A 12,099-nucleotide genomic window follows, 5' to 3' on the forward strand; every position below is an offset into this window, starting at 1 on the left:
CCCTCCTGCCCCCCTAATCCAACCATAATAAGGAATTTGAGACATTACAAAAAGTGTCTTTCAAATCCAAATAAAATCCAGTTCCTAATAACAACCTAAAATGTCCAATTGCTTCCACTTCTACCGATTGTCCATCGCCCACAAAGATGTGTCTTTCACCATCACTTGGCTTTTGGTAGCTCAGATAACACTGCATAGAAACACTTATGTGAGTAGTAGCACCAGAATCTATCCACCAAGTATTTCTAGGTACTGAAGATAAATTAACCTCATAATAGACCAAAGTAAGAAACATACCTTTATTTGCACACCATGTGTGATATTTGGTACATTGTTTCTTCATATGTCCAAGCTTGTCATAAAAGAAACAACCTTCTGATTCCTTCTTTTTGTTTCTTTTGCGTTGGACCCTTAGCAGCTTCATTCTCATATTTCCTTTTATTGTCATTTTCCTTAGAGGCACTGGCCAAGTGAGCACTTTCAGTCTTATCTTGCTTCAACCTTTCTTCCTCTTGCACATAGTGAGAAATGAGCTCATTTAGAGTCGATTTATCCCTTTGACAGTTATAACTAATTTTGAATTGGTTAAGCTGTGCAGGAAGCGATACCAAAACCATAAGAACAAGCGAATCCTCAGAAAGCTCGATCTTAAGTGCCTTAAGTTTTGAAGCAATATAGTACATTTCCATAATGTACTCCCTAACATTTCCTCGAACCTTATACTTCATGGACATTAAGGAAGCCAGAAGTGAAGTCAATTGAGCCTTATCGTTTCTAGAGAAACATTTCTCAATTGCATTGAGGAAATTCTTGGCCTTAGTGATCTCTTTAGATTTTGTGCCTCTGAAGGCTTCTGGAATGCATTGTTGCATGATCATTAGACTCATGCAATTAGAACGACCCCATCTCTCAAACTCCATCTTTTCATCAGGAGTGATTTATGCAGTAAGAGGTGAAAGTTGTTCTTGCCTTAATGCATAGTCTAATTCTATGCAACCAAGGTTTACAAGTAATTTCCCTTTCCAATCCTTGAAATTTGTCCCATTAAGCATGGGAATAGAGTTATTGTTGGCAGTTATTGTGGCAGGATTAGATGAATTAACTGAATATAGAACAAAATAACAAAACAAGCTCACATAAGAATCCATATAAAACAATAAATTCAAATAATGGTTAATCCCATCTCAAGATACCAAACACAACATCAATATCAAGTCTTTGGAAAGTAATATTAACTATAAGCGGTACTCTTGTTGTAGCAATCAAACATTGACAATAAATCATGTTAAACAATATGTCAATCTTTGGATAAACATATTACTCATATGGAATACCTAACAATTGTCACACATTTATCACCACAGGTATACATGAAACCTGACCAATTATTAACTTACCTTTGGGTCAGTTAATAAATGCATGAATAACAGACAATTATCTTGATATTTTAATTAAATTAATTTACACAAAAGAGGTCACTTTGGTGACATATTGTTTCAATTAACTCATTTTAAATAATATTAAACATCCTTAAGAAAATTCCCAAACACCAAAATTTGAATTTAATTGTCACTGCAAAATATATATATAATACCAAATCCATATATATATATATATACCAATGATAACAATTCAATAATGTTACATCCAAATTTCAAGAATAGAAATTTTCATCTTGAAAGTCAGGCTCGTAAAGTGTAAGCTCGAAATATGCAAACTAGCCACGAGGTCAACATTAATGAGAATAAAGTTTGACAGTCTTGTTCAATATTAAAATAACGACGTCGTAGGTGGTAAGCTCAGAACCACATGATCTTGAAGGTTTGAGCCAAGCTCAAAGTTACAGTGACAGGGGTTCAACAATTTATTAATTTTCCTAGTCTGTTTGTATTAGCATCAGTTAAGAAGGTTTGAGCCTGGATATTGCAAGCTCGGAGGGGACGACCTCGATAAAGATACTTAATGAAACTGAGGGAAGCCGAGCTAGAAAACTTGTGATGACTTCCTGATCTCGAAGATATGTAAGTCGAATGTGTGAGATCTATGGCCAAGTGTGGACACGGTTACTGTTTAAAAATCCCTATATCTAAGGGATTTGTTGTAATCTATTAATGAATCCCGAATGTCATGGGACTTATACGCGTATTATATATTCATATGCATTTAATTGTATTTATTTTGAGATTTTAATCATAACTCCCCAAAATGTGAGGGGAGATATTTTGTAAACCAGTCTATAAATAGATTGGAGAAATTCTTTTGTAGACAGACTGAAATGGACATTGGGAATACTCTGTTGAATTGCTTTCTAAAAGCTTTGAGAGAATTCCATAGTTGAATAACATTGACTCGGGGACTACGCAGATTTTAACTGCAGAACCACATAAAAAATTGTGTGTTTCCTATTTATTTTTCTGATTTTGTGTTTAGGGCTTTTCATTTCTAAGTTGACGAAAAACGGCGTCAATAGTTTTGTGCTTTCATTGAGAGCCATTAAACGAGATGTTAGCCGGTTTAATAAGAAAACCTCCTGAATCATCAATGGCCGCCACAAACAGTCCCAGCACTGGTGGGCGACCATTGCCCCAAATACCAGAGGAGCAAACTCCTCGTACCAAAGACTATCCGTGATGACCTGGAAAGCAGCCCATGGCTGACCCAGGCCTGAGGAGAGAAGTGATTCATCCGATTCTCAGGGGCAGCCAGCTCCCAGGCCTGATGAAGTACTACAATCCTGAAAGGTATGTTCCTATCGTGGAACTTGAAAATCGCCAACTGCAAAAGCATTTGGCAGAGGTGACAAAACACAATGAGGAATTAGCCAGGAAGGCTGCGGAAGTCCAGGCACCTCCCCGGAGGCCTAGAGGACGTCCCCGTGGGAGCACAACCGCCAGGAGGGCGAAACAAGTGCCACAGCTGAATCAGCCGAGGCCCCGGAGAATTACACAGACTGAGGCCACTACCAACCCGACTGCAGAATTATCAACAGGAACGGGTAATAACCGAGCCTCTCCAGTGGCTCGGAGCCCGAATCTTGAAGTTGCAAGAAACAACCAGGAGCCTGTCTGGGCAAATTCAGGGCCATCAAGGCCCAACAATGGGAGACAACCGTCATTGCCCATAAAGCATCCACCGTCGCCAATAAGGGATCCCTCACCAGTACGAGAGGTCCCTCGACTTGCACCACGAAGACCATCTCCCAGTGGCAGTCGGGATCGAAACCGACAGGCCAGACCTAGACGAGGAAATGAAAGGGAGGCTACTTGAGAGCATAGAGCTCCTCAACCTTCGGGAAGCCAACTTTCAAGATCACAATCTGCTGGGGTAGGGAGACCGGTTGGGGACCCACCCCATAGTTATCGAGCCTCACAGCCAGAAAGGGCTGCAAGCTACGCAAGCAGGAACTCAGACTACACTCGATCCGTAAGCATTTATAATGCTGAACCTAGGCAAATAGGGAATCGGGGGAATCACCCTGATCTGCGGGATCACCTGAACCATAACCGGGGATGAGATAATCCCCCAAACCCTGATCTGCGAGACCATCTGAATGGTCGTAAGCAGTCGGCACATAACCCTATGCCAAGACCAGGAGCTGGAATTTTTATTAACGAAAACCAGCCTCATCAAGTCCAGGATCGACCCCCAGTGGATCTGGTCAAGGAAAGGATTGGTCAGTTGGAAAGAGCATTCAGGCTCCTGCAAGACGAGCGGAGCAGGGATAAGGCTGAAGAGTCCGACGAGGAGCTCGAGCCTTTTGCCCCACATATTTCTAGCACTTCATTTCTCCAAGGATTCAGAATACCTCATGTAGCACCATTCAATGGAAACTCAGACCTGTACAGTCATTTGAGCACCTTTAATACCATCATGCGAGCCAGCAATGTTGGCTACGAGCTCAGGTGTATGTTGTTCCAGCAACTCTTACGAGACCAGCAAAAAACTGGTTTGAAAATTTTTGGAGACACTCGATCTCGTTCTGAGATCAATTAACAAGAGAATTTAAAAAATGATTCAAGGTTATGGTTGGCGTCAGGCCTCAAGCTTCGGCCTTAACCAATGTTCGATAGCAGCAGGACGAGTCACTAAAGAGTTACCTTACGAGGTTTAATCTAGAAGTGGCTCGAGCCCAATGTCGATGATAGTGGCCACCTGATGGCCGTTAGAGCTTGTATTTTACTAGGGAGTCCCCTTTGGGAAGATTTACAAAGAAAGCCCATTAGGTCACTAACTGAGTTCAATCGAAGGGCCCAGTGGTTTGTCAATGTAGAAGAGGTGAGGATAGCACTGAACCTAACCTCTCAGCCCATAAATACAACGACAAACATTAACTCTGCCTCAACCTCAGCGGCCCCATCAACTTCAAAACCCTCCGGGGATAACCCTTCTAAAAGGAAGAAGAACGAAGGGAATAACCCCAAGGCTGATGGAGGGAAAAAGAAGAAATGAGATAAATATTTCTCCATTTACACAATATATACCGAGCTCAATGAGGCTCGGGAAAAAATATTTTTGACCAATGAAAATTAGGTCCCGTTTAGACGACCTGATCCCATGCGAAATTAGAAGGTGAATAAGGACTCAAACAAATACTGTAGGTTCCACAAAGACATCAGACATACAACTGATGAGTGCCGAAAACTGAAGGACGTGATCGAGGGCTTGATTTCAAGAGGATATCTCAGGCAGTATGTTAGAAACTGAAATTCCAATCAAGCCTCAACAAGTCAGAGGGCAGCAACTGCACAACTTGCCCAAAATCATAACTCCTGAGTTCGGGAGGATGAGTGACCCCCTCCGATTGATGGAGAGGATGTAGTAACCATCTTGGGGGGACCTCATATTGTAGGTTCGGGCAGGAATGCCCAAAAGAGATATGTAAACAAGCTCAAGACCGGAGACGGTTCTCCCTATGAACCCAAACCATGAGCTCCAAAACAGCAGAGGGTTGAGACTCAGCCCATTACATTTACGGAAAAGGACGCGTCACACATCCAATTTCCTCACAACGACCCCCTAGTCATTACTCTCCAGATCATGAACAAGAGAGCACTCCGAGTCCTAATTAATAATGAAAGCTCGGTGAATATCCTTTACAAAGCCACTCTACAAAAGATGGGACTCGCGCTTCATGATTCGAAAGCATGTGCAACAACATTGTACAATTTTTTAGGAGAAGGGATTGCCTATATGGGATCCATTGAACTCCCCGTAACCTTGGGAGACTATCCAGTCTCAGTAACCAAGGTGATGGAGTTTGTAGTGGTGGACCTCCCGTCGGCCTACAACGTACTGCTCTGGATACTTGCCCTGATTGGGCTGGGGGCAGTGTTGTGTGTCAGGCACTTGGCCATCAAGTTCCCAACTTCTAGTGGCATCGGGACATTGAAGGGAGACCAGCTCACGATAAGGGAGTGTTACAACATTTCCATAAGAGGAAAAAATCAAACAAGTGCGCAGACACTGGTAGCTGTTCATGAGACAGATGGGCCCATCTTTGAGATAGATGAGGAAATTGACCCTAGAGTGGATGAAAGGGCCTATCTCGAACCTCTGGAAGAGCTTGAGGAAGTGATGCTCGAGGGAACGGATGCCACAAAGATGGTAAAAGTGGGAAAGAATCTTTCCGAAAAGGCGAAATAGCAATTAATTTGCTTCTGAAAGAAAACCAGGACGTGTTCGTATGGTCACACTTGGACATGGTAGGAATCAATTCAAATGTCATAAGCCATGCATTGAACATTGACAAGAGCTTCCCCCCAAAGCAGCAAAAATGAAGGATCCTGGACGATGACGGAAAGAAAGCCCTCAAAGAAGAAGTCGATAGGTTAAAAGCCAATCGATTTATACGAGATGCCTTTTATTCGGATTGGATCGCCAACCCAGTGTTGGTTCTAAAGCCCAACGAAAAATGGCGAATCTGCGTCGACTACTCAGATCTTAACAAGGCATGCCAAAAAGACTATTTTCCCTTACCTCAGATAGATCAACTCGTAGACACCACTGTAGGTCATGGCATCATGTCATTCATGGATGCTTATTCTGGATATAACTAGACCGCCATGCATGCACCAGATCAGGAACATAAGAGCTTCGTAATTGACAAAGGGTTATACTGCTACAACGTCATGCTTTTCGGGCTAAAAAATGTTGGAGCCACGTACCAAAGGCTGGTGAACAAGATGTTTGCCGAGCAGATAGGAAATAACATGGGAGTTTATGTTGATGACATGTTGGTAGCCATGTGGATGATCTTGCTGAATGTTTTGCTGTGCTTCAGAAATACAACATGAAACTTAACCCACAAAAGTGCTCATTTGGAGTGTCTTCGAGAAAGTTTCTTGGATTCATAGTAAATGCACGGGGAATAGAGGTGAATCCAGACAATATTAAGGCATTAATTGATATGCCTTCACCTCGAAAGCATAAGGATGTCCAGAGCCTAACTGGACGAATGGCGGCTTTAAGTAGATTTATCTCGAAATCTACAGATCGATGCCTCCCATTCTTTAATCTTTTGAGAGGGAGTAAAAAATTCGAATGGACAAGGGAGTGCAAGATCGCGTTTAAGAATCTTAAGAAGAACCTTGTCGAGCCACCAATCTTGTCCAAGCCAATCAAATGAGAGATTTTGTACATATACCTCGCTACAACTGAGCACGCCATTAGTGCAGTACTAGTGCGAGAAGAGAAAAAAGTACAAAAACCTGTGTATTACGATAGCAAAAGATTACTGGGGGCAGAATTGAGATATCCGTTAATGGAAAAACTGGCTCTGAGCCTGATACATGCATCTCGAAAGCTCCGACCTTACTTCCAGGCACACCCTATTCACCGACCAGCCATTGCGACAAGTTTTGTCCAAGCCAGAAGCATTAGGATGATTGTTAAATTGGGCTGTCGAGCTTGGGCAATTCAAGATCACATATCACCCAAGAACAACTATCAAAGGGTAGGCCTTGGCATATTTCATTGAAGAATGTATCGGGATCTCAGATGACGAAGTAGTAACCCCAGCCCACGAGCTGTGGAAAATTTATGTCGATGGATCCTCTAATGAAAATGGATCAGGGGCAGGTATCATCTTAATTACCCTGACGGGAAACCGATTCCACTTGGCCTTAAGGTTTGGCTTCGAAGCATCAAACAACAAGGCTGAATACGAGGCATTGCTAGCAGGACTTCGAATAGCCAGAGAGCTCAAAGCAAAGGCTATACATTGTTATAGTGACTCGTAGCTAGTGGTTAACCAAGTTTTGGGCGAATATCAGGCTTGCGGCATAAAGATGGCTACGTACTTGGAAAAGGCAAAAAATGCACTCGAATAGTTCAAATTCTACGCTATAGAACAGGCTCGCCTCAACTAACGAGGCTGATACACTGAATGTTGTCCCAGTAGAGTTTCTACCAACTCTGAGTATTAGCGATCCTGACGATGAAGACGTATGCATGATTGACTCATAACCAACCTGGATGACCCCAATAATTGACTACCTCAAAACTAGAAGTCTCCGAGCAGACCTGAACGAGGCTAGAAAGTTGATGTATCAGATTCCAAGATACACTATTTTGGAAGGAAAGTTGTATAGAAGAGGGTACTATATGCCATTACTTCGATGTGTCACTCCTCCTGAGGCAAAGAAAATCTTGGAAGAAATCCATGAAGGATTTTGCGGAGACAACATTGGGGGGCATAGTCTGTCCAGAAAGGTGATAAGACAGGGTTCACGGTCAAAGCAAACTCATTCGAATATGTCAAATGATGTGATAAATGCCAATAGTTTGCCATAGTTCCACGAGCCCCACCTATCGAACTAACCATGATGAGCTCCCCATGGCCATTCGTAGAATGGGGAATTGACCTCAAAGGATCATTGCCAACAGGAAAGGGCGGAGTAAGATACGCTGTAGTCGCAGTTGACTACTTCACACAATGGACCGAAGCTGAACCATTGGCCACTATTACCTCGAAAAAAGTCTTAGATTTCATTGTAAAAAACATCATTTGTCGATGTGGGATGCCCAGAAAAATAGTATCAAATAATGGAACCCAGTTAGAAAGTGACCTTTTTACCCATTTCTGTGAGAATAATGGGATAATAAAAAGTTTCTCCTCCGTGGCCCATCCCCAGTCAAACGACCAGGTCGAAGCGGTAAATAAAACCTTAAAGAGCTCCATAAAGAAAAGGTTGGAGGAGGCAAAAGGGAAGTGGCCTGAAGAATTGCCTCAAGTCTTGTGGGCTTATAGAAACACAGCACAAACTTCAATAGGGCATACTCCCTTCTCCCTAGCTTATGGATGCGAGTCCTGTTGCCTATTGAGATCGAAATCCCTACAATACGGAGCCATGCGTATAATCAGGCCTCGAATAAATCTCAGCTCGAAGAAAGTCTAGACCTCATTGAAGAAAGACGGAATGAAGCCTAATTAAAAAATGCTGCATACCAGCAACGAGCTATTAGATACTTTAACAAGAGGGTTTGAGATAGAATTTTTGGATTAGGAGACCTAGTACTAAGGCGTGTATTTCTAGCTACGCGAGATCTGTCTGCAGGGGTACTTGGACCTAACTGGGAAGGACCCTACCAGATTGAATCTATTATTCGACTTGGAGTGTACAAACTGGCAAGGTTAAACGGAGGATCGGTACCGCGAGCTTGGAATGGAGAATATCTACGACCTTATTATCAATAATGTAGGAATGATGTTTTCGTTGTAACCAAGCATTATTATTTTGTTTGCCTTTTATCAATAAAGTTTAAGTTTTGCTCAAAAGGTTGTATTCTCTTTTAATGTTGTATTTTTTGCAAACCCTCTTAATTTAATAACCTATGATCACACTCATAGGATATTAAGGGGGGCATAAGTGGTATATGATCATACCATCGGTTTGAAAAAATAAATAACATAAAATAAAATGTCTAGATCATTAACCCAACATGAAAATTTATAAGTGTACACATGAGCTAAGAATGTCTGGACCATTAACCCTACATGAAAGTTTATAAGTATACACACGAGCTAAAATTGTATGGACTTAACCCGACAATAAAATTTTCAATTGTATGGATCACTAACCAAACAAGAGCTAAATTAGTTTGGAGCAAACCAACCTAAACGACAGACAATAAAAGTTGGAATTTAAAACCAACTACGAATTAAAAGTCGATTCTAAGGTTGGAAAATTTTGCAAGATAAGTGTCGACCTCGTAATCTCGAGGACATACTCGAGGATGAGAAAAAGGGGCTAAAAGAGCAAGATATAACTAAACTACCAAAATTACATGCCAATTATGTACTTTCGAGTACATGGTAAAAGTAAGGTTCGACCTTGACATTAACGAAGTCGTACATGGATGTCTCGAATAAACTGTGCATGAATGCATTGAAATTCGAGCCTAAATCCAATAGATGTATTTGTACAAATAAACAAATATAAAAGAAAGTCTTTAATATAACATGCTCAAAAATTTCCGACCTAGAAATGTAAAGCATATATTAAGGCAAAAAGCTGAAGATAAAATCAAATGCATAAAAGATTTTCGAGCCAAAAAACTGTATGCATAAAGATTAAAGATAATACTTAATAAAAATAGCTCTAAATTGAGCTATATATTGTTTTCACCCCAAGGGCACATATAAAATAAATAATATATTACAAAAATTTAATGGGACGCAACCCATGATCTTGCCCTCACGAGGCAGACGCCTCCCCACCAGCAGCACTGGGTGCCTCCGCCGTCTTCTCAGCCTCGAGCTTGTCCTCCTCTTCCTCCATCCGAGCTTGTCGTTTTTCAATGAACTCGGCCTCTAATTTTTCCAAGAAGCTATTGTCGAGGTCGGGTTTGTTGACCCATATTCGATACATTGCCATATCTACGACGTGATCTTTCTTGGTCTTGAACTCCTCAAGAAGGCGGGATTTTTCACCTTTGATTATCTTGAATGTTGCCTTCTTTTCCTGCTCCAACTTGGCATTTAGCTCCTGAATTTCTTTGATTTTGGAGTCCTTTTCCTTGATCTCGGAATTCTTGGCCTCGACTTCTTTCAAAGCCACTACCATCGTTGACTCGAGGTTAGACACTTTTTGGGCAGACTCCAGGGTAGCCTCCAACTTCGATTGAAGTTCGAAAACCTTCAACATCGCTGCTTTGAGCTCGTTTGCAAGCTTTAACTGGAGGTTCTTGGCTTCTTGAGCATGGGCCTGGCTCGCAAAGACCTCATTGTTCAACTTGAAATTATGTTGAACAAATGAAATGAGTGCATGTACACAAAAACAAATGGGAGTTATCAAACATACATGGTAAGTCTGTATAGCAAGGTTTTAGTACAAAATGACCTACTGAAGTTAGAAGCTCGCTACCCTTGTCGAAGATAGTATTTGTGTCGCGACAGGAGGTGAGGAACTCCCATTGAGGGGTGCCAAGATTGTTGAGACTTTGGCCAACTCAGGATTGGACATCCAAGCCCAGACTGACTCCATGTGACCCCACAACATTATCGAGCACGTACTCAGGGACGTGAGTTGAGATCGACAAAAGAAGTTCCCATGTGGGGACTTGTCTTTTTGGGGCAACATCAGGTTGTTGGGAGACTCGGCTTGAAGAGGGAGACAGGGGATCAATGGGCGCCACTGGCTTGATCTTAGTAGTGAGCTTGATCACAGGGGCAGGGTCGGCGTCCTGGCTCGGGCCCTAAATAGTCGAGACTGGGAGGGCCGCCTCAGATTTCTTGGATACTTTAGAGGGACGCCCCCCTCTTTGAGACGCCCTTGTGCGTTTGCTTCCCTTGGCCACCGAGGGACGGTTGATCACGTTATCGAGGTCAGAGTCCATATTGCCTGTGAAAAAAACAAGTCACTTTAGTGATCAAGCTAAGGTTACTAAAAGAAGCAAGACTAAGGATAAAATAAACCTAACTGGTACTCTTAGCCGAGCTTGAGCTCAGAAACCAAGAGATTCCCCTATCTTCTGAGGATGATGGGGGAGTCCCATCTCTATAAGTAGGAGATAGCCTCGAGGGGTCTCTATAAATGTTGGTTCCGTACTAAATGACAACCCCATCCCAGACCTCATTCAAACTAAACATGGTTTGGTATTGGCCTAACCAGCTATCAAACCTACACACCCTATAATCTACCCAAGACCAAACATAAAAATTATTCCCAGGATCTGGAAAGAGGATCAGTACGTCGGGTTTGTGCTTAAGCAAAGAGGGAGACCACATGGAGGAGCTGAGCACTATTTTACCTCCATCACCCGAGCTTGGTGAGGCTTCGTCTTGGGCTTCATTGCCTGAGGCGGGCTGATCGTGATGGCGGACCACAGGGGCACGAACCCGCGAGCTTGAAGACCTCCACCTGGGAGGAGTTAGTCACCAGGAAGTGGCATGTGGTCCCACCTCAGGTACTTGCGATAAGCCGAGTCATCCGTAGATAGGCCATCCTCTAAGAGGCCGCAAACTTGGAGCCAGTCTTCGTGCAGAAGGTAGGACACGGACCTTCGACCATAGGGCAGTTGGAGCAAGGCTTCCCTATGCTCCACCATCGTTTCTGAGGGGGTGGGGCGATGGTAATTGGATGTAGGAACAAATAAGTATCAATATCCCGAGCCTAATTTTTTTTTTAAAAAACAGAAAAGAAAAGGGGAAGAAAAGGGAGGATAAGTATGGAAAGATACTTACAGATACATTGAAAGGAGTAGAATATGGAAGGGGTGAGGCCGTCTGTCTAGAAGAAGGCGAGCTTGAATTTTGGGGATGGTTTAGCATATCCTTGAAGAGCCTTTTCTCCTTCGGGTAGCTCGTTAAGTAATAAAAGTCATTCCCTACGCGAGCCCGAGATGGGTTTCTTTTAAGGCAAAAGAGATATAGTATCTCTTGAGGCGATGGCCCTTCCCACTTTAGCTCGTGGTAGAGTGACCTAAGGGCTGATAACACCCTGAAAGAATTTTTCTGGAGTTGGAAGGGGGTGAGCCCCACAATATCCTGAAAATCTTTGAAGTACGATTTCAGGGGTAGCAGCACCCCTGCCCTCATATGCTCGCGACTCCATAAGATGAGCCTGATTTTGCATCGAGATTTATGTTTCTAGGGGAGAA

General features: G+C 42.6%; 1 protein-coding gene across 1 annotated transcript; it reads right to left on the reverse strand.

Annotated features, from left to right (window-relative positions):
• Positions 1-356: 356 nt before the first annotated feature.
• LOC133800036 (uncharacterized) lies at positions 357-920 on the reverse strand. Its single transcript, XM_062238015.1, has one exon. The coding sequence runs from the start codon at positions 918-920 to the stop codon at positions 357-359; it is 564 nt and encodes a 187-aa protein (XP_062093999.1).
• Between the last annotated feature and the right edge of the window lie 11,179 nt (positions 921-12,099).

This window comes from Humulus lupulus, chromosome 9, assembly GCF_963169125.1.
Source record: "Humulus lupulus chromosome 9, drHumLupu1.1, whole genome shotgun sequence".
In the NCBI taxonomy this organism is placed as follows: domain Eukaryota; kingdom Viridiplantae; phylum Streptophyta; class Magnoliopsida; order Rosales; family Cannabaceae; genus Humulus; species Humulus lupulus.

Coding starts and splice junctions, on each gene's coding strand:
- LOC133800036 (XM_062238015.1), bottom strand. CDS start 920: ATGGAGTTTGAGAGATGGGGTCGTTCTAATTGCATGAGTCTAATGATC.